The 23,419-nt window shown below is 43.9% G+C and overlaps 1 protein-coding gene across 4 annotated transcripts in view; it reads left to right on the top strand.

The window, feature by feature from the left end:
* Window positions 1–23,419, top strand: part of KIN (Kin17 DNA and RNA binding protein) — a 42,541-nt gene that overhangs the window by 17,436 nt on the left and 1,686 nt on the right. Inside the window, exons 8-14 of one of the 4 annotated variants that reach the window (XM_047065131.1) lie at window positions 5,723–5,852; window positions 8,665–8,715; window positions 11,735–11,803; window positions 12,707–12,806; window positions 14,480–14,580; window positions 21,105–21,234; window positions 22,148–22,329. In XM_047065131.1, coding sequence (XP_046921087.1) covers window positions 5,723–5,852; window positions 8,665–8,715; window positions 11,735–11,803; window positions 12,707–12,806; window positions 14,480–14,580; window positions 21,105–21,206 — 553 coding nt within the window. In that variant the 3' untranslated portion in view covers window positions 21,207–21,234; window positions 22,148–22,329. Of the gene's footprint in view, window positions 1–5,722; window positions 5,853–8,664; window positions 8,716–11,734; window positions 11,804–12,706; window positions 12,807–14,479; window positions 14,581–18,805; window positions 19,243–21,104; window positions 22,812–23,419 lie in introns of those variants that run through there. The other 3 variants (XR_006959715.1, XM_047065130.1, XM_047065132.1) reach the window with 3 other exon arrangements.

Below are 23,419 nucleotides of genomic sequence, written 5' to 3'. Positions count from 1 at the left end.
TTGGGGTCTGCCGTTTAGCCTCCTGTACCCCAACGCCAGGCTTTGATGTCATTATAAAAGTAGTTTTATTTGACCAAGTTCTGTGTGTTCAGTCTCAAGTATGTATACTGACGCGTAAATGGCGTCACAGATAATACAATGTTAAGATTCATCTAAATTTCCTTTTTCTGAGATTATGGCCCATTTTTGTAGAGGTTGGGATTTATTTTCCTGTCGATTTATATCTCTGGTATAGCTAAAGCTCAGAATGAATGAAGTGATCTAGATAGCAAAAATGGGTGTCTTAGGCTATACTGAGGCACGGAGGTAAGCCCTGCTCCTCCCGGCTTTGAACACAGGTTACTCGGTTCCCATTTCTCTTTTGGGGCTTCTCTTCTTTAATTGTGTTAGTTATTACTAACCGGTGGCAGAATTCTAGGGCCCTTCTAGAAGCGAACATTCCATTCGCAATCTGTTACTGTTCATTTCTTGCCTTGATTTTAGCCCCATCTTCACTGTCTCGGTTTGTCACCTTCTACTAGAACCTTTTTGGGGGAGGAGGGGTGTTATTGTGAGAGCAGCTAGTGGGAAGATTGAATGTAGTACACGGCTGAAAAAAAATGGACTCTTGCCTTTTACTTCACCGTCATTGAGAGTGATATTTAATTTCCTATGCTTCTGGCGATGTTAAATTCTTAAAATGATTTGTATAGGTTTTCTCTCTTGATTCTAAACAGTATTTTTAGGATAGGGATTATCACTTTCTTGAAAGCTTGGTAAAATACTGTGTTAGTGTCAGCAGGCGAGGGAATGCCTTTTACTACTGATTCGGTACTATTTAACACTTTTGTGACAGTCATTAGTTTATTCAACTTTGCAATATAATCTTGATCATACGAATTTCAATAATTTGCATCATTTTTATTTTTCTAGACTATCCTTTTTATCTGGCCTCTCAAATTTACTGTCTGTTTTATTACTCTTTCAAAATACCAACTTTTTGGGGTGCCTGAGTGACTCAGTCGGTGAAGTGTCCAACTCCTGATTTCTGCTCAGGTCATGATCTCAGTTCGTGAGATCAATCCCCTGTGCGTTGGCTTGGGCTTGGGCTTCTCTGTGTCCCTCTCTTTCTGACCCTCCCCTGCTCGGACGTGCCCTCTCTCGCTCTCTCTCTTTCAAAATAAATAAACATAAACAAACCCAACTTTTTATTTTCTTGGTAATCTAATTTCTCTGGTTTCTGTGTTAGTGATTTCTGTCCTTCATAATGTCTTCTGTCAGCATTTCTTAAATTCTTCATCATTCATTTTAGCTCTAACAGAATCTTGATATTGCAAGCAGAAGGATCTAGATGTCAAGCCCTACCATGTCTTTCTCTCTCTTTTTTTTTTTAATAAGCAATTAAAATTTTATTTTATTTATTTTTTTTAAGAAAGAGAAAACATGAACAGAAGAGAAGGGGAGAGGGAGAGAGAGAAACTTTTTTTTTTTAAGTTTATTTATTTTGAGAGAGAGTGGGCAGGGGAGGGGCAGTGAGAGAGGGAGAGAGAGAATTCTATGTCACTGTCAGCGCAGAGCCCAACGTGGGGCTTGAACCCACAAACAGAGAGATCATGACCTGAGCCAAAATCAAGAGTCAGATGCTTAACCCACTAGGCCACCCCGGTGCCCCAGAGAATCTTCAACAGGCTCCGTGCCCAGTGCAGAGCCCAACACAAGGCTCGATCCCATGACCCTGGGATCACAACCTGAGCCAAAATCAAGAGTTGGATGGTCGGGGCGCGCCTGGGTGGCTCAGTCGGTTGAGCGTCCGACTTCGGCTCAGGTCATGAGCTTGCAGGTCGTGAATTCGAGCCCCGTGTCGGGCTTTGTGCTGACAGCTCAGAGCCTGGAGCCTGTTTCGGACTCTGTGTCTCTCTCTGTCTCTGCCCCTTCCTCGCTTGCTCTCTCTCTTTCTCAAAAATAAAGATTTTTGGGGCACCTGGGTGGCGCAGTCGGTTAAGCGTCCGACTTCAGCCAGGTCACGATCTCGCGGTCCGTGAGTTCGAGCCCCGCGTCCGGCTCTGGGCTGATGGCTCAGAGCCTGGAGCCTGTTTCCGATTCTGTGTCTCCCTCTGTCTCTGCCCCTCCCCCGTTCATGCTCTGTCTCTCTCTGTCCCAAAAATAAATAAACGTTGAAAAAAAAAATTAAAAAAAAAAAATAAAATAAAATAAAAAATAAAGATTTTTTTTTTAAATTAAAAAAGAAGGGGCGCCTGGGTGGCGCAGTCGGTTAAGCGTCCGACTTCAGCCAGGTCACGATCTCGCGGTCCGTGAGTTCGAGCCCCGCGTCGGGCTCTGGGCTGATGGCTCAGAGCCTGGAGCCTGTTTCCGATTCTGTGTCTCCCTCTCTCTCTGCCCCTCCCCCGTTCATGCTCTGTCTCTCTCTGTCCCAAAAATAAATAAACGTTGAAAAAAAAAAAAATTTAAATTAAAAAAGAAAATTGGACACTCAACCGACGGAGCCGCCCAGGTGCCCCTCTTTCTCTTATTAAAGACTCAGTATCTTTGGTCATCACCTGTGAGATAAATCGTCATTTTTTTCCATGTTCTTATGTGACCATTGTGATCTGGTACATCCCCCACCACTTGTACTCCAGCTCTGCTAGATTATTTGTGCCGTCCTAGACAAGCTGTGCTGGCTCACCCTGACTTTTCTCGGTGTCTGCTGTTCCCCCTTCCCGGGACACCCTTCCATGTCTGTTCTCCCACCTGTTGTGAGATCCTGATGGGCTATTCTGTTCATCTCTTTATCCCCACTGCTTGTCACCTTGTAGACATCTAATAATGCCAAATAAATCGTCTTGACAGAAAACTCTTTTTTCTATTCAGTTTAGGTGTTTTTGTGTGACGAAATATATATAACATGATGTTTACCATTTTGACCGTTTTTAAGTGCACGGGTCAGTGGCAGTAAATAGATTCACGTTATGTCTGTGACCAGCATTCATCTACCAGACTTTTTCATCACCCCAAACTGAAACTGTACTCGTTAAACCCTAACTCCCCGTTTCCCTCTACCCCACCAGACCCCAGTGACCTCTGTTCTACTTTCTGTCTCTATGAACGTGACTGTTCTAATCTTACGAGTGGAATCATACAGAGGTTGCCCTTCTGTGACTGGCTTCTTTCACTCACTCTAATGTCCTCAAGGTACATCCACATTATGGTCATGTGTCAGAATTTCCTTCCCTTTTAAGGCTGAATACTATCCTGTTGTCGTGTAGACCACATTTTGTTCGTCTCTTCATCGGCCATTGGACATTTTGAGTTATTCCCACCTTTTGGTGATCACAGATAATGCTGTTCTCAACATTGGTGCACAGATAGATGTTCGAGTCCCTTCTTTCAGTCCTTTGGGTATACACCCAGGAGTGGAGTCGCTGGACTGTAGGATAGCACTGCGTTGGCTTTGTTTAAGAACTGCCTTGCTGTTTCCCATAGCAGTTGCTCCAGTTGTGTATTTGCACCAACAGTGCACAAGGTTCCAGGGCGCCCCGTCCTCACCAACACTCCTCTTTTCTGTATTTTTCTTACACAAGCCATCCTAAGAGATGGGAAGTGTTGTCTCACGTGCTCTGGATTTAGTTTCCCTCATGGTTAGTGTTGTGAAGCATCTTTTCATGGACTTTTTGACCATTTATGTGTCTTCTTTGGAGAAATGCCTTTTGCTCACTTATTAATGGGGTTGTTTGTTTTTTATGCCGCTTAGTTTTAAGAAGAATATCTCAAGATTCCAAGTTGAGATGAATACCGAAATACCGAAATAATTTATCAATGTGTTCAAGGACTCAGTGTTCATAAAATTTGGGGAATTATGGAGAATGTGAAAAGGGTCAGAAAGCAGAAACATAAGCACTGACTATAGTAGGAAATAGGTGGTTTGTAAACATGTAATCACTAGACTCCCCCCCCCAATTACCCACTTAAACCTCATTCCCCTTTTGCTAGGGTTATTAGCGCCTCTTATGTGGACACAGTGTGGTTGATTGTGATCTGGAATTAGTGCTAAGTTTCGTGGATTTCTAGCTAAAGGTACTTTTAAATCTCAAGAAACTTTTTTGCTTCACTTTTAAAATATTCACTTTGAGAGAGAGCAAGCGCACGAGCAGGGGAGGGGCAGAGAGAGGGACACTGTCAGCGCAGAGCCTGACACGGGGCTCGAACTCACAAACCGTGGGATCATGACCTGAGCCGAAATCAAGAGTCAGACGCTTAACCGACTGAGCCACCCAGGTGCCCCTAAAGAACCTTTCTTTAAGCAGCAAGTTGAAGCGTTTATCTTTATACGGACTTAATCTGTTGAGAACCAAACGTATGCTATGTACAATTGTCACAAACCTGGGAAATGTGTCTACTGACAGAATGAGAACTTAGAAATATATTCAGAGGATTGAGTTATGGGACAAAACCCAGCAAGTGACATTTCAAAAGGATAAATTGAAAACCTTCCAGTTAGGTAAAGAGAGAACATGAACTCCCACGAAAACTGAGTCGGGGGTCCTGAACTGCAGAAGAGAAGTAGGGATCATAGTTGGCTCCAAGCTGAACAGGACTCGTTAGAGTAACCTGGCTGCCAGTAAGTCCAGTGCTGTCTTTAAATGCCTTAAAAAGAAGTCCAAAGAATAATTCAAGATTGTTTTTCTGTTGATCACACTTTTCTCTTGGTTATCCCCATAGGAGCTTCATGCACATATTTTCCTCTATTCGTCGTTTGCAGATATGACAAACTAAATGATTAGACTGACAAGATTCAGTTAGCAAATATTAACTGAGCATGTATTTTATGAGAGTCACTAGACGGTTACTGCTTCTTTACAACAAAAAATAAGTAAATGCAAACATATACACCTGATTACATGTACAAATCACGTATGCAAATGATTACAATGCAAAGTGGAGTGTGATACCTGCCACAGAGACAGCAAGATCCAAGAAGCCTCATGAAGAAAGGATCTGAATAGAATTGGGACAAATGGAGATAAATGGAGAGATCGTTCTACGTATGAAAGAGGCACGCGTAAATCTGCAAAGGCATGAAACACGGCGTGGCTCAATCAATAACGAGTTGTTCAGAATGGCCAGTGTATATAATAAGTTAGAGATAGCACTCTTGGGCCAGTGGGGGCAATTTTATATTGCGGTGCAAATTTTAGAATTTACACTGTCAATTCTAGGCAGGCGGGAGCCATCAAAAATTAAGTGACCTGTTGAGATTTTTGCCTTCAGAAAATAGAACTGGCAGTAATATGCGAGACTTCTTTACACACATCTTACTTAGTCCTTGCAGTTGAGCTATGAGTCGGGTGCCATTTTTATCCTCATTCGTAGATGAGGAAATCAGGTGTAGAAAGGTTAATCGCTCAGTCAGAAGCGGAAGTCTCCTTAAACCCTGATCTGCCCAACCCCAACCCCGTCTGCCCGACCCCGTGGGATCTGCCCAACCCACGCTGCCACCGCTCGGCCGTGCCGATCACCGTTGGTGCCAAGAGAAGGGGTGAGGGGGAGGAGGGCGCTATGGCGGGAGAGGTCGCATGTTCTCGCGCTCACAGTCCTGTAAGGCATAGAGACAGGTCCTTTATTGTTTCGACTGACCCGCTGTAAATGAATCGAGTAACAAATCTTTCCTGTGTTGTTCTTCTGCACGTTGGAAAGCCTTCTGTGCGTAGTGGCTGTTAACAGGTATGGCTCTTCTTTTCGCCAGCTCCTTGGGACCGAGCGCGTTGAAGTCAGTCGGGAATGCGGCATCAGTTAAGCGCAAAGAATCTTCCCAGAGCACAGCTCGATCAAAAGAAAAGAAAAAGAAGAAATCAGCACTCGATGAAATCATGGAGGTATAGTTTACCAGCCGCGTGTCGACTTTTCAGCTGTTAGAGGAATGACGTAGTTCCGACTGAGGAAGGTTAGGTAGTTTTGCCAGTTCTTAGATTAATGAAAGTCAAAAGATGTGTAGACACTGGGTTAGGGGAGGGGTGTAGATCAGATGGAACTAAAGGAGTTGGAAACCCCCCCTCAAAGTTTATTTTCTCACTTCAAGCGCTGCCTTCCGAACTCTCCGTGTGTTCACGGTCAGTGGAATTCAGGCAGAAGGGCTGTGGCGGGGTCGAGAGCAGGAAGGAGCAGCTCTGTTTACCTTCCGTGGCTCAGTGAGACTGGCATCCTCCATGGATTCCCGCCCACCACCCTGCGCTCTCCTGTCGCCTCTGACTTCCATTTGCCACCCCCCGGCCAGCAAGAGAAAGCCACGACGCACTTTTTATTTGACTGAACCTGATGCCAGGCCTATGTGATGAATCACTGAAAACCTGCGATTTAGGATCCGGGGCCAGACTTTGGCTCTCAATCGACCTGCAGCTCTAGAGCAGTGCTGCAGGAGGTTGTTCATATATTCCCTTTTCTTTTTCCTTTAATTTTTTAAATTATTTATTTATTTTTTATTTTATTTATTTAATTTATTTATTTTTCTTAATATTTGAGAGAAAGAGAGAGAGCACAAGCGGGGGAGGGGCAGAGAGAGAGGGAGACACAGAATCCGAAGCAGGCTCCAGGCTCCGAGCTGTCAGCACAGAGCCCGATGTAGGGCTTGAACTCTCGAACCACAAGATCCTGACCAAGCCGAAGTCAGACGCTCAACCGACCGAACAACCCCAGTGCCCCGATATATTCCTAAATCTTCCTCTCTCCCTCTCCACACATAGCCTTACCTGATCAATCAATTTGTGAACCAAATAGAAAAGAAGGACAGGTGAAGAGAAAGAATAAATGGATATAAGAAGCTAACTTTTTTTTTTTTTTTCTGTACCATCATTTCCTCTAGTCTCCCCAAACCCTCCTCTTCAGTTGTGAAGGGTTGAGAGGGAGCTATTTGGTCTTCCCCGTTACTGGGCGCTCCTACAATGCAGGCCAGTCTAAAAAATTGAGAGTGTAATATAAAATGTGCACACTAGGAGATACGGTCGCTCCGTCACTGAGCAAATACTGAGTTGTGTTATGTGCTGGGCATTGTGCAAGGTCCTGTGTCTGCGTAGTAGGGAGCAAAATACAGTCCCTGTGTGTCATGCTAGTAAGAGGGACGTCCCACGAACAAGTGAACCAGTGAGTGAGTTATTACAAAATGATAACTGCTAAGGAGGTCAGAGGGCGGGCCGTGGGGGAGAGCTTGGGAAAAGGTGCTACGGCAGGGAAGATCTCAACCTCAAGCATATGAAGGAAAGATCCACGTGGCTGGAGCGTGATGAGTGCAAGAGTGGTAGCATTTGAGGTTCGAGAGAGGAGGGGGAGTGACCTCTTAGATGTCTTAATAGGCCATGGCAGAGTTTCTGAATTTAATTCAAAGTCAAATGGAAAGCTACATCTACCCGCTTGGTGAGACGTGCTAAATTTAGAATGCTCTTTGTTCATATTGGAAAATTGGAGAAATTAAAATGAGACTTATTACCAACCAAAGAATTACAGTGTTCTGGCCCCTCGAAGGTTGGTACTTAGGGTTCACTTAAGGCAGCTGAGGAAGAAGGAGGCGTGATACAGCCCCACAGCGGCCAGACGGCACTCTTCTTTTGGACGCCCTTTTGCTTATGTCTCTCCAGGTTATATTTTTCTTCCCCTATATTCACAGGATTTATTGTCCTTATCAAACAGAGAAGCCCCTTTTTGCCATCAGAGTGTAGATAGAACTAACCATGCTGTGCAAAACTGGTATTAAGTGTGTATTAAGGTGCTTATTTTAATGTTTCTTTATTTTGAGAGACAGCATGAGCAGGGGAGGGACAGAGAGAGAGGCGAGAGAGAATCCCAAGCAGGCTCTGCCCTGTCAGCACAGAGCCGGACACAGGGCTCGATTCCATGAATCATGAGATCAGGACCTGAGCTGAAATCATGGGTCGGACGCTTAATCCACTGAGCCACCCAGGCACCCCGTGTTATGTTTTTACCACAAAAACATTGCTTGTTTTCCAGCTCATGACAGTCACGTGGGGGGAAGAAGGGAGGGGGCAGTATAGCGCTGGCAGATGGCCTTGCAGTGTTGACCAAGTAGAGGCCGCCTGTATTTGTTTTCTTGGTCAGTTGACTTGCTTTATCACATATTGTTATCAAATCAAGTTCGTTCGTTTTTTCTAAAGATTTTATTTTTAAGTAATCTCTACACCCAACATGGGGCTTGAACCCATAACTACAAGATCAAGAGTAGCCCGCTTCGCAGACTAAACCGGCCAGGTGTCCCCCAAGTGTTTTTTTGAAATCAAAAATTAATTGCAAAAAAAGTTTATTTGTATTTGTCAGAGCTTGTAAGTTACACGGAGCCCCTTTCAGGCATATGTTTTATGGTGTTCTTTTGTTAAATAGAATGGTATTTGAGGGGCGCCTGGGTGGCGCAGTCGGTTAAGCGTCCGACTTCAGCCAGGTCACGATCTCGCGGTCCGTGAGTTCGAGCCCCGCGTCAGGCTCTGGGCTGATGGCTCAGAGCCTGGATCCTGTTTCCGATTCTGTGTCTCCCTCTCTCTCTGCCCCTCCCCCGTTCATACTCTGTCTCTCTCTGTCCCAAAAATAAATAAACGTTGAAAAAAAAAAAATTTAAATAGAATGGTATTTGAAATAAATTAAGGATTTTAATGAGAGAATTCTGTGAATGTCTTATGTGTTCTACAGATCGAGGAGGAAAGGAAAAGAAGTACCCGAACAGACTATTGGCTACAGCCTGTACGTATTCAGCTGGAGTTCTCAAGTTCTAAACGCTTTTTAAAAAGAGTGAATGATTCAAAGAGCATTTGGTATAAATGACTTAAGTTTCTCAAACATACTTAAATCCTATGGATAGACTTTCCTGACTTTTCTTTTCATCCGATCTTAAATTATCAGTTACACCTGTATTAGAGAGTAACTTCCCGTTTATAGGCTGGTGAGACTCCTTGAGTTTTGCCAGATTTGTTTGTGGACATCTTCAATTGAAGCCTGGAATCGTTTCCAGTGTTTGCTAGAAGACAAGGGTTGTGTTTTCAGAAATGGGGCTGAAATGTAGAATTGTGAAAGCAGAAGTATTTGTTTTCAGTTTGCAGCTTATTGAACTTAGATTATCCCTTTAGGTACTTTGTTGAACAAAGGTGGTTTTAATTTTACAAACTCAAGTAGAGCTTTGTATTTTATTGTGTATTTATTGTTCTATTGTTTTAAGATAATAATTTTGAAATATTTAAATAATTACCAGAAATTATTATAGTTTGCTGATGCTCTGTTTTGAGCTTGGATGTGAGATTTTCGAAAGACGTTCAGGGTGCCTTCATTATTCTTTGAGAAGCTGGTTTGATCAGTGACAGACCGAAAGGTAGTGAGAGTGTGTCATTTAGATAATTTTGATTAGAAACATAAGGTTAATAATAACCTTGATGGTCCGGAAGTCGTGAGCTCTCATTCAGGTCTTCGTGGTCCTTCTCCCTCTAGCTTGAAAACTCAGATCACTGATTTCATGTCTTAGTCTGTGGTCTTCTACCTGGGAGGCATTTCCACCCGGTGACCACAGGAAGCATCGTGCAGTAATTCAGCTAACGTGGAAATACTTATTGTGTTACATTACATAGTGAATGAATCCTTTGTATGAATCACTTCAACTAATTCTTATATGAGCCCTGTAAGGTAGTTATTGTTATGATTCCCATTTTATAGGTGAGAAAACTGAGGCAGAAAGCATTTGGGGGATTTCCCCAGGGCTGCAGAATAAGCACTTAGGCAGCTCTCTCTGGCAGTCTCATTCAGCAGGCTGTGCTCTGAGCGAGTGAACGTGCTGCTTCCTCTGATGTCTCAGGCGCCCGGACTCCCCGGCTGTAGCACGGGTCGGTCACGATTAGTAAGGGATGGGCCGAAGGGAAGTTTTGTGTGTTTTCTCCATCACGGTAGCTAGCATTTGAATATTAATAGTTTGATTACTGTTTATGAAAATGTAATCAAGAATTTAGTCGAGAGTCGCCTGGGTGGCTCGGTTGGCTAAGCCTCCCGCTCTTGACTTCAGCTCAGGTCATGATCTCACGGTCGTGGGATAGAGCCCCTAGTCGGGCTCCACACAGGGCATGGAGGCTGCTTAAGGGTCTCTCTCCTTCCTCTGCTCACTCACGTGCTCTCTCTCTCTCTCTCTCACTCTCAAAAAAGAAAAGGAAGAAAAACAATTTTTCTTCCTGAAAGCAATTGTTCTTACCCAGAGAGTAATTCGCAAATCTTTAGAGAAGTGTTTTTTCCAAATTACATATGTTTTCCTACTATCGCCATCCCATCTCGTGGGGTGAAATGCATATTCTCATCAGTCTCCTAGGTGATTCTGATGTACGCCCTTCCTTACGAATCATTGGTTTAAAGGAAAAAGAAAGGAAACCAAAAGCAAAAGAAAAAAAAAAAAAGACAACGCTTTCTACGTTTTAGCTAGTCCAAAAATTCTCTTCCCATTGATAATACTTCCAATTCAATTATATTTCCTGTTTGATAATTCTCTTATAACAAATTATTCAGATTCTCTTCCTGCTTCCTCTTACGGAGTGTTACATTCAAAGGGAGGGTCAGCCAACAGTGCCATGATGATTCCATGTGTCTCTTATGTTGAAATGGGCAGTATGTTTGTTAAAATAACCAGCAGTCCCTCGAGCTAGATTGGAGAACTTTAGTGTTTAAACTGAGTAAAGAAATATTTTGAACTGATCTATTGTGTGAGCAAGTGTCAGTAAGCCCAGTGATGTAATAAGTTAGCTTCAGATGATGAGTGTGTACCCATGAGGGCCTTTGAGAAATTGGGGCCAGAAATACTCTGATTAAATCAGGGAAGCTGTTTTGGCATCATTTGGCTTCACTTAGAAAGTCTTAGACCGTTCACGTTTTCTCTTAAGCACCTCTTTCTACAGTTCCACACCCTCCCCCCAAAGTCCTCACTGAATTTTGATTAATATAATTTTTGGCCTGGCTTAGTGAAGTACTCGTGACCATCTAGTACCTCTGTTATATTCACTTGAAGTAGCAAATTCAGAATCGCTATAGTGACTGTAGCATGAAGTCAGGCGATTTATTTTTCCCAATCCGCCATTAGACAGCTAATCTAAATCAGCAACATGATGATAAAGAAGCAAACCCAGAATGCACGAATATGAAATAAGCCTAGATTTCTCTCCCACTTGAGAATTAGATGTTCAGAAGAACGATACTTTTAGCTGGAGCTAATCTGGAAGAATCCTGTGTGTATCCAAAATTCAGAGTAACATCACGAGGAGAGAACATTCTGGAAAAATGTCACGCGTAAGCTCAAAGACATTTCCCTGCAATTCCCAGTGAGACTTGCCATCTGAGTTTTTATCAGCACTGAACACCAACGGTGTTAATATCTTTGGCACCTTTCACTTCCTTGAATGGAAAAAAGCAGCTCTCTCTGAAAGACCTGGATTAACAGGGTTGAGACTGACAGATGAAAAGTCCTAGATTTCAGGGGACCTTCAGCGTGGAAATCAGCCTCGAGACAGGTATTTTCTCCTTCTCAGTAACCATATCGAATAAAGGGAGAAAGAAGAAATAAAAGGTCACTAAGGGAACGTTTTGCCATGATTGGAAAGGCTTAGAACACCCGGATTTTTTCCTTAGCGGAGCAGTTACACTTCGCTATGATTTTTGGCGAGCATGGTTTAAATGAAGGCGTGAAACAGAGAAGATAACTTCTGTCTTTCATCTTTATTTTTTTGTCGTTATTTTCTAGGAAATCATTGTAAAAATCATAACCAAAAAACTCGGAGAGAAGTATCATAAGAGAAAGGGCGTTGTTAAGGTAAGGCTGTGAGGCTGTGAGCGGACTCTGTGAATTGACCGAATAAAGCCTTTGTGGTATTCCTGGAAGGTCAAGTCCTCAGGGCAGAAGCATTGTGTCTGAGGTTCTCGATGGTTCTGTAGAAGGAGAGCTGACTTCATAATTGGCGGAAAAATGATTCCTTTGCAACCGTAATTTATATTTATACATACCGTGTGTGCTTTCCTCCTGGAGCAAACAGTATGTATCAAGTCCCACGGGTGCCACATAAACTCCCTCACTCACTGTGCAGGCCTTGCTAATCAGTGAGATGCATCCTCTTTGTTAACAATGGGCAGTAAGTATGATCATGTGCCTGGAGTTCCAAGGAGGGCTTCCTTGTTGTGTTTTGCCTGGGAGACTTTCAGCCGCTCTAGGATTTGAAAATTTGAAAATCAGCGCTCCAGTCCTTTTCCCTCTTTGCCGTCCCCTGAGAGTTTCATTCTGGCACCCAGCACTGCGCGTGCGTAAGTGCCCTTCTGTTGTACTCGAAGCTGAGCATTGTCCCTCTCACTGTGTGTATCAAAGTCTTGTTCTAAGAACACCGACCAGTCTTCTATTCTTTGCAGATGAAAAGCCTCACTCGGCCTTGAGTTGAATTCTTTATTAGGAAGCCTAGAACCACTATCCTGTATACCTGAAACCAATATGTAAAACTGTGTCTTAAATAGACTGGAACTAAAATGGAAAACGTAATGAAATTTAAACAAATTTTAAGAAGCATAGAAGTCGTATATGGAGTCTGTAAAATAGTGTCATTGATAGGAGGAGTTACTCTTCCCATTTGACTGGAATGCCGTTGGTTTTCATCTTACCTATTTCTGTCCTTTGAAATTTGTGTTCACGTATTTCTGCTACTATAAAAGCGTTGATTTCACATGACAGGAAGTAATTGACAAATACACGGCTGTCGTCAAGATGATCGACTCCGGAGACAAGCTGAAACTTGACCAGACTCATTTAGAAACAGTAATTCCAGCACCAGGTAAATCTTTCTGCAGACCATTTAACCTGTATGCTATCAAAATGAGTGATTCCATCCTTAAAACCATAGTTTTTTGACATTACCGGGTAGTTGTAGACGGGTTTCCTTTTTAGAAATATACAGCTGCCAGTGTAACTGATGCTCTTGATTTCAGGTGACGCGGTGGGTTTACCAGTCCTCTGCGAAAGCGCTTTTGTGGCATGAATAAGTTTTCCCTTCCTAAGATCCTTTTTCTCCGAAAGCAACATACAAACTCATAGGGAAAAAAAGTCACTCAGACGCAGGTTATTGTTAATATATCTCTTTAGCTGCCTGAGGTGGTGAAGTAAAAGTCTCTGCTGTTTGGCTTTTTCTTTTGCTTAATGGTCTTTATCATTTGAGTAGTTCTGATATCTCGTTCGAATGCTGCTTCGGTTGGGTTGCCTGCCTCTGACCCGACCCTTCATAGTGACGGCACAGTGATCGTGTTAGTCTCCAAAACTGCTTATCAGGTCCTTTAGTCTTTCCCCGGAAAATAAAACTCATTTTATGGCTGAAAAAAAAGAAATTTTTTAGCTTTAATGAGATGTAATTGACATACGATAAATTGCACTTGTGTAAAATATACAATTTGATCAGTTTTAAGGCACGAATACTCTCTGAAACCATCCCTACAATCAAGATAATGAATGTATCCATCACTCCCCCCCAATTTCCTCACTCCCCTTTATCCTTCCCTGCCACCCCTCCACTGCTGCCTCCCATGTCCCCAAGACAACCACCTTTCTGCTGTCTGTCACTATAGATTAGTTTGTTTCTATCTAGAATTTTGTATGAATAAAATCATACCATGTGTCTTGTTTTTTGGTCTGGATCTTTCAGTACGTGTAATTATTTTGGATTCGTGCCTGTTGTCACGTGTATGTGTCTGTAGCTCACTTCTCTCTGTTGCCAAGCAGTGTTTCCCGGTGTGGATATGCTACTTCTTGTTCATTCAGTCACCTGTTGATGGACATTTGTCTTGTTTACAGTTTGGGGCTGTTGCAAATAAAATTTCCAAGAATATTCATACGCAAGTCCTTATATGGACATATGGTTTCTCCCCTATTGAGAAGATACTTAGAAATAGAATGGCTCCCTCATAGTAAGAGCCAAAGCAATCTAAATTTCTTTTCTTTTCTTTTTTTTTTTTTTTTTTTTTTTAGTGTTTATTTATTTTTGAGACAACACAAGAGACAGAGTGCAAGCAAGGGAGGGGCAGACAGAGGGAGACACAGAATCTGAAGCAGGCTCCAGGCTCTGAGCTGTCAGCCCAGAGCCCGACGCGGGGCTCGAACTCACAAGCCGTGAGATCATGACCTGAGCTGAGGTTGGACACTTAACCGACTGAGCCACTCAGGCACCCCAGTCTGAATTTCTTTCTAATGATTTCTGGGCTCTGAACATTTTCCCTTCTAGTCCTTGCAGATTGTTTCCTCTGACAAGTGGAAAAAAACGTGAGGAGTCTTAGAATGCTATAGCGATCAGAGTATCTCCAGACTATACTTTAGAGTATTGCAGAGTTCTGAAATGATTAAGAACTCAGAGGGGTTTTGGTTTTTGTTCTGTTCATTCACTGTAATTGCATTTTGCTGTAACAAAGTAGAAGAAAGAAGCAAACATTTCTTTGCGTTCAGTGTTGTATTCTATCGTAGGAAAAAGAATTCTCGTTTTAAACGGAGGCTACAGAGGAAATGAAGGTACCTTAGAATCCATCAATGAGAAGACTTTTTCAGCTACCATAGTCATTGAAACTGTAAGTACGTTTCCACAGAGAAATTCCTAAAGGGCTCTAAAAATGTGCCATAGTTTTTTCATTGGGTTGGTCTTTGCTTTAGAGCTGGGGTTTGTCATCTGTCTTCTCTCCTGTTTGGAAATCTGTAAGCTTAGTCTTTGTAACTCTGCCAATGGTGAAGGATTGTATCTTCTGATTTTAAAAGAAATGCAGATGTGGCTTGGTCCACTTGAGCTGGTGTAACAGAATATACCATATACTGGATGGCCGATAGGTGAATAACTTCCACGGTTCCGAAGGCTGCAAGTCTAAGAATAAGGCACCGGCCGACTTAGTGCCTGGTGAGGGCCCACTTCCTGGTTCATGTGTTCTCATACGGTGGAAGGGACAAAGCTCTCTGGGCTCTTCTTTACCAGGGCACTAATCCATCCATGAGCGTGCACCCCCATGACCTAATCACTCCCCAAAGGCCGCCCGCCAGATACTGTCACACTGGGCGTTAGGTTGCAGCTCTGAATTCTGGGTGGGACACATCCAGTAGAGCAATGCTTATTGTTTTAAGACCTGAAAAAGACAATTTAATATAAATAACTTTAAAAATTACCAATAATTCTCCAGCCAGATAACTCCCTTTAATATTTTGACCTGTTCCTTTTCAGTCTTTGTATTTTACAAAATTGTATACAATATGTACAGTTTCACATTCTGACTTTTTTCTTTCACATCCAGTATAAAACCCAATTTGACATACAATTAGCGGGGAATATAGAATTAGAATTAATGACGGGAAAAGCCCAGAGATCACTATTTGAAGGTTTTTTTTTTAATTTAATTTTTTATTTTTTTAAATTTACATCCAAATTAGTTAGCATATAGTGCAACAATGATTTCAGGAGTAGATTCCCTAATGCCCCTTACCCATTTAGCCCATTCCCCCTCCCACAACCCCTTCCACGACCCTCAGTTTGTTCTCCATATTTATGAGTCTCTTCTGTTTTGTCCCCCTCCCTGTTTTTATATTATTTTTGTTTCCCTTCCCTTATGTTCATTTGTTTTGTCTCTTAAAGTCCTCATAGGAGTGAAGTCATATGGCTTTTGTCTTTCTCTGACTAATTTCACTTAGCATAATACCCTCCAGTTCCATCCACGTAGTTGCAAATGGCAAGGTTTCATTCATTTTGATTGCCGAGTAATACTCCATTTTATATATATATATATATATATATATATATATATATATATACCACATCTTCTTTTCCATTCATCCAGCGATGGACATTGGGGCTCTTTCCATACTTTGGCTATTGTTGATAGTGCTGCTATGAACATGGGGGTACCTGTGTCCCTTTGAAACAGCATACCTGTATCCCTTGGATAAATGCCTAGTAGTGCAATTGCTGGGTCGTAGGGTAGTTCTATCTTTAGTTTTTTGAGGAACCTCCATACTGTTTTCCAGAGTGGCTGCACCAGCTTGCATTCCCATACATTTTTTTTTTAATGTTTATTAATTTTTGAGAGACAGAGAGAGACAGAGTGTGAGCGGGAGAGGGGCAGAGAGAGAGAGAAAGACACAGAATCTGAAGAGGCTCCAGGCTCTGAGCTGTCAGTACAGAGCCCGACGCGGGGCTCGAACTCACAAGCCGTGAGATCATGACCCGATCCGAAGTCGGACGCTTAACCGACTGAGCCACCCAGGCACCTCCAGAGATCACTATTTTAAATAGTCCTTCCTTTCTTTCATAAAGGATTAAAAGGTAGCAGAGATCAGTAAAGTAATTTCTGGAAATCTGATGTACAGGTCAAGTTGTTGACTGAAGTAGACTGGATGGCTCACTGACAGTCTGTGGGCGCCCCAGTGAGGCCTGAGATGTCTCCTGAGGGAAGGAAGGGCCTGAAACAGGCTTTTCCGTCACTGCCTAATGCGTTTTGGAACTCTGAATGATGGGGCGGGGACTCTCCAAGTGAAATCCGTTTTCACACCCAGTGTAGGAAGCATCAGCATGTGGGAGGTGGGATAAGAGACCCCGCGGAGAGTCTGGTGACCGTCCTGAGCGCTCTCCAGGACTTGGGGGTGTAACTGCCCACTTTCATGTGTTGCCTGAAGGGGGTCGGAGGCATCTAGACCCGTCTCTGGACTGCGTTCCAGAAAATCAGGTGGGTCCTTATTTGAGAGAAACCACATTTAAGTAAATGGAGCATTTTTTCCCGGTCTCTGTCTACACGAATTCAGCAACTGTGACTGACACAAACTAGAAGGGAAGAAAAGGAAGAGGAATCTCTCTGTTACTGAGAAAGTTCTCCATCTGACTAAATTAATAGATTGAGTTTTGTTTTGTTTTTTTTTAACTCCGTTTTTCTCTCTGACTCAGGCAGCATAAGGTCATGGAACATCTAGCATTTCCTTGGAAACGATTCTCCTGCACTTTTTAAAGTCATAGTAGCGTCCAATTTAGATCCCGCCTCAACTCGGGTTTTCATCTCAGGGAGACGCAAAACAACTAATTAGCACTGAGGGCTTTCTGGGTTCCATGCAGATACCTTCGGGCTAGTCTGTGGTTTTCACGGACTGTTTCTTTCCTCCCTCGCCGTGACCCCACTTGGGCCTTCCTTCTGAGCTTGCGTGGCTTAAAGAGCTGGGCTGGGGTAGGACTAGGAGGCGTGCCCACAAGAGGCTGGCTGACTGTGAAGCAGCAGGTCCTTTTCCAAGAAACCTGCGTATTGTTTTCCCTTTGGCAGTCTGCCCCGCCCCATTTAAAAGAAATGTGTTTGTGTGTGCGTGTGTGCACTTGTGTACGTCCCCACAATTGCTTCAAGTCGTTGCCGTGAAACACACAAACTTCCCTAGTGATTTCTCCTGCTGTTTTTATCCCTTCCGACATCTTCAATTATAGCATCAGTATCAAAGTCTTTGAAATTTACTCGTTTATTAGGCAGATTTTTTTTTTCAACGTTTTTATTTTTTTTTTTGGGACAGAGAGAGACAGAGCATGAACGGGGGAGGGGCAGAGAGAGAGGGGGACACAGAATCGGAAACAGGCTCCAGGCTCCGAGCCATCAGCCCAGAGCCTGATGCGGGGCTCGAACTCACGGACCGCGAGATCGTGACCCGAGCCGAAGTCGGACGCTTAACCGACTGCGCCACCCAGGCGCCCCTATTAGGCAGATTTTTAAATAGCTGACGAGTTATTCAGAAAGTCTCAGCCTTTTAGCCCAGCTGTTTGCCTAGCTGACCAAATGAGCGGCTCCCTTCTTACTCCGCGATTTTGTGTTCTTCTCATAAAAGCCTACCTGACCGTGGGCCTTCACACTTGATAATGAAAGAGGCGACCTGAGTCATGCTTTATTTGGGAACTTGTTTCCATTGAATACAGTCATTATTATATGTTAAAAAGAATAGCATTTTTAAAAGCATTGTTAAGGGAAGGTGTGATTCTTCACAAACAATGTGAAAATCTCACTTCAAGGTTAGAGTCATTATCATCATCATCATTTAAAAAAAAATTTTTTTTTAAATGTTTATTTATTTTTGAGACAGAGAGAGGCAGAGCATGAACCGGGGAGGGGCAGAGAGCGAGGGAGACACAGAATCCGAAGCAGGTTCTAGGCTCCGAGCCGTCAGCCCAGAGCCCGACGCGGGGCTCGAACTCACGGACCGCGAGATCGTGACCCGAGCCGAAGTCGGACGCTCAACCGACTGAGCCGCCCAGGCGCCCCAGGAACAGCTCTTTTCCAAGGGGCGGTTTGTGAGGAGCCCGGGATTTTTCCAGCTCGTGTCTCCGTCACCTTCACCGAGGGACCTTTATACTTAGCGTGCTCTTGCGCTTCCGACAGGCCAAGGCCGAGCGTGCTGGGCTGCGCGTGCGGGCAGCGTGGCCTGGCCTGGAGGTGGCCCGGGTCACTTCTGTTCACGTCTGCGGCCGGAGCTCCATCTCATGTCCGTACTTCACCCCATAGGGAGCCAGGGGAAGTGTCCAGGGAGCAGAGGAGATACGGAACAGCCAGCAGGTGCCTGCCACAACGTGTAGGGATAGCACATTTCACACGTCATCGAAGAAACCGTGGCGCTTCCTAATGAGAAGGTCGTAGAATATTTTAAAAGTCACAGTCGTACGGAAATGTTAGCTGCCGTAATGGTATTGTAGGGGTATGGGAGAGACAAATTTGGATCTTTAAGTGTGGTGTCATTTTCTTGTCTTGTAAGTATATGTGTGTTTTTAATCTTTTCTTCAATCATTTTAATTTGTAGGGCCCTTTAAAAGGACGCAGAGTCGAAGGAATTCAATATGAAGACATTTCTAAACTTGCCTGAGTTTGAAAATTTGTTAACACATTAAAATCCTAAAGCATCAAATTGGTGTTCACCAAGGCATTATAAGACTCTACTGTGTTAGGGTGTTTCTTTTGTATAAAGCAAATGGATTTATTTAAATATTACTGTATAGTTGTTCAGCTAAGCTTATAGAAAAATCGAATTATGTCTCATGAAGTATCAAAACAATGTAATTTTGTTTTTACTGGTTTGGTTTCCTTTGTAATATTGCCTTAAAGATTTTTTATCTTCATTAAAAGAATGTTATCGTAAAGTGTTTTATATAAGACAATTTAGAATCGTGTAGAGGAAATCCTTCATATACTCTATAGTTGCAGTGGTAAAGTTGAACTATAAATCTAATTACACTTTAATTTTTTTTTTTTTTCAACGTTTATTTATTTTTGGGACAGAGAGAGACAGAGCATGAACGGGGGAGGGGCAGAGAGAGAGGGAGACACAGAATCTGAAACAGGCTCCAGGCTCTGAGCCATCAGCCCAGAGCCTGACACGGGGCTCGAACTCACGGACCGCGAGATCGTGACCTGGCTGAAGTCGGACGCTTAACCGACTGCGCCACCCAGGCGCCCCCTAATTACACTTTAAAAAGTCAGACTATAGAGTCCCGGCTTTATTGAGATAGAGTTCACGCACGATATCACGTACAGTTCGGTGGCTTTTAGTATACGTACAGAGATGTGCACCAATCATCACTATTTACTCTTAGAGCATTGTCATCGCCGCAGAAGGAAACCCTGTGCCCGTGGTCTCTCCCTGTCCTCCCACTTTCCCCAGGCCCTGGCAACCACTGGTCTACTTTTGGTCTCGGGGACTTGCCCGTCCTGGACGTTTCATATCAGTGGAATCGTAACAACAGGTGGTCTTTTTACGAGTCGCTTCTTCCGTGGAGCATTGTGTTTGCAACGTGCACCCATGTTGTAGCGTGTACCAGTGCTTCCCTCCTTTTTATTGCTGAGCAATAGTCCACCGTATGGGTACACCACAGCGTCAAAATCCGTTTGTCAGTTGACGGACATTCTGGTCGTGTCTGCTTTGGGGCTCTTAGGAGTAATGCTGCTATGAACATTCGTGCGCACGATGTTCTGTGGACACGTGTTCATACGTTTTCAGTGCCTAGGAATGGAGCTGCAGAGTCTGACTGTAAGTCATGGGATGATGTTTCTTTATATTTAAGAGAGAGAGGGTGTGAGCAGGGGAGGGGCAGAGAGAGAGGGAGACACAGAATCTGAAGCAGGCTCCACGCTCTAAGCTGTCAGCACAGAGCCCGATGCTGGGCTCGAACTCACAAGCTGTGAAGTCATGACCTGAGCCTAAGTCGGACGCTCAACCGACTGAGCCCCCCCCCGCCGGGGCACCCCTACCATTCTGAGGAACTTCCAGCCTGTTCCAAAGTGACTGTACCATTTTAGAATCCCATCGACAGTGTTGAACTGTACATTTTTAAATAATAGATCAGTGTATTATTTAGGGATGCAGAAGACAGGAAACTCAGCGAATACTTGGGTTATGTAAAAAATATACATATATACGTATATATATGTATATATATGTATATGTGTATGTATATATGTATATATATGTATATTTTTTAAAATAAATAAATTGATGGCTCATGCGACAGAAGGAGCAGATGCGGGCTTGCATTGGGGTCCAGGGTGCGAACAGCCTGGTCGGGCCTGGCTCCCGCGGCCCCGGCTTGGCCTGTGTCGGCCGTGCTCTCAGCCCCTCTCGACAGCAAGATGACCGCCAGCGTCCCCGGCCTCCTGTCTCCCCCTTCTCCCCCAGTTCAGACAGAAGACTGAAACTGAGGCCGGGACAAATCACTCCACGGGCAAGGGTTGGAATATTGAGATGGGCCAGACCTGGGTGGTTCGCCAGCCCCTAGGCCGTCTCTCTCGGACTTAGCATCAGGGATTGCTGATCAGTTCTGTCGTCAGAAGGCGGGAGGACCCGCCCGCGAACAGAACCGGAAGATGACGGCAGCACGAGATGCAGTAACGGGGCGATGTCAGTAGCTTTGCCAGCTGTGTTCTTCCGGGATGAGTTCAAGTGTTTCTGAACTAACTGGACAGCACAAGAACATGGAAAGGAACCGGGTGTTGGAGTTGAGCAGGCTTCAAATTGAATGTTGGCTGTTCTGTTCACCAGCTGTGTAATCTTAGAATGTTTTTAATGTACCAATTATCAAAAAAAAAAAAAAAATGTGTCCCTGCAGGGTTGTTGTGAGAACTACAGAAAATACACAGGAGGTGTCAGACGGGGAGTCACGCATCTGTGGCCCCGCCTGGTGTTAATCTGGCCTGAAGAATTTCGTTAGGGAGAATGGGTCTCCCTGGTCAGAACAGGTAAGTCAACCGTGATGAGATCCCCCCACCCCCCCACCCCCACCGCCAACATGTAAATTCGGAGTCAACCTCCGTAGGAAAAAATGTTCCATCCCTACCTCCCACATTCTGATTCTTTTCCCCAACATCTTCCTGAAGTTCTCCCAGAATGAAACAAAGTAGCGTAACGGATGTGAAATTTAGCATTTAAAAATCAAAAGCACATAAATACGACTCTAGACGACAGGGCCTTTATCTCCCCCCCCCCCCCCCGGAAGTTCTTAGAGGCCAGTAGTGTTTTATGTTCTCCACGGTGACTTCAGATACCTAACGTCAAGTTTTCTATGGGTTTTTTTTTTTTCCTTTCTTAAAGCATCACAAGCTACTTTTGTTTACATAGACTTTTTTTTTTTAACAACAGTTTTAAGCTCACGGCGAAATGGAGCAGAGGGTACAGAGATTGCCCATAGATCCCCTGTCCCCACACACACCGCCTCCCTCACCACCCACATCCCCGAGCAAAGTGGTACGTTTGTTACAATGAACCTATGATAATGATGAACACATCATCATCATCCAAAGTCCATAGTTTAGGGTAGGGTCACTCTTGGCGGTGTCCCATTCTATGGGTTTGGGCAAGTTGGTAACAAAATGAAATGTATTCACCAGTACAGTATCATACAGAACAGCTTCACGAGGCTAAAAATCCTCTGTGTTCTCCCTGTTCGTCCCTCTCCCCCCAACAGCTCAACCCCTTGGCAACCGCTGACTTTTTTTTTTCTTTTTCTGGCTCCGTATCTTTGCCTTCTCCATAATGTCATACAGTTGGAATCGTATAGTATGTAAGCTTTCCAGATTGGCTTCCTTCACTTAGTCACATGCCCTTAAGGCCTCTCCATGCCTTCTCATGGCTTGATAGCTCATTTCTTTTCAGCGCCAAGCAATACGTCTCTGTCTGGATGTGCCACAATCCATCCACTCCCCTACTGAAGGACATCTTGGTTGCTTCTGGATTTGGTCAATTACGAATCAAGCCATTAACAACATCCGTGCGTATTTTTTATGTGGACATGTTTTCAGCTCAGAGTAGATGCCAAGGAGTGCAGTTGCTGGATGGTAAGGGGAGGGTGTGTTTGGTTTTGTAAGAGACTGCCAAACGATCTTCCAAGTGGCTGCGCCATTTTGCATTCCCGCCAGCAAGGACTGAGTGTTCCTGTCGCTCGCGTCCTCACTGGCATTTGGTGGTGTCAGTGTTTTGAATCTTGGCCCTTCTGATAGGTGTGTAGTGGCATCTCGTTATTTTAATCGGCATTTCCCTGGTGACCTGACGTCAAGCATCTCTTCGTGTGTCTATTTGCCATCTGTGTATCTGTGGTGAGGTGTCCGTTCAAGTCTTTCGTTCATTTTTTAATGGGGTTGTTCATTCTCTTATTGTTGAGTTTCAAGAGTTCCTTGTGTATTTTGGGTAATAGTCCTTCATCAGGTACGTCTTTTGCCAGTACTGTCTCCCGGAGCATGGCTTGTCTTCTCGTCTTTTATTTTTATTTTTTATTTTCACTTAAAATTTTGTTTTAATGCTTATTTACTTTTGAGAGAGTGGGGGAGGGGGGACAGAGAGAAGGAGACCCAGAATCCGAAGCAGGTTCCAGGCTCCGAGCTGTCAGCACAGAGCCCGACGTGGGACTTGAACTCACTCACGGATCACATGATCATGACCCGTGCGAAGTCAGATTCTTAACCGACTGAGCCACCCAGGCGCCCCCGTCTTCTCACTTTTTAGATAGCTGTTTTTCATCATTTTGCTTGAGGTCCTATCAAATTATTGGTAATCGTGTCTTGGGAAGTCAAATTCCCTGAGTTTTCATTGGGAATGCCACTGACTCCTACTGCCTTCCTTTCTGCCTTTCCTTGCCTACTTCTGCCTGTCCGTTTTTCCTGTCATACTTGAGTAAATTCATTGAACAAACATTTACTGAGTTCTCCGGTAGGTGAGCCGTCGCAGTATGTGCCGTAGATTTAAGTGTGAGAAGCAAGTATAGACCCAAGATGTGTGTTGTGTAGGAATTGACAATGGTCAGAGAACTGATACTCAAACGAAATGAGTGGCCAATAAAGAGACACTTGACCATCTGGGACAGCTACTTAACAATCCACCTTAACTTTGCTGGGCCTCGGTAAGAGACCATGAACTGATAATCAGGATACA

This window comes from Lynx rufus, unplaced genomic scaffold (assembly GCF_022079265.1).
Source record: "Lynx rufus isolate CCGP_SWC_20201006 ecotype Redwood Valley unplaced genomic scaffold, mLynRuf1.p SCAF_7, whole genome shotgun sequence".
NCBI lineage: Eukaryota > Metazoa > Chordata > Mammalia > Carnivora > Felidae > Lynx > Lynx rufus.
This window is presented reverse-complemented; position numbering and strand designations above follow the sequence as displayed.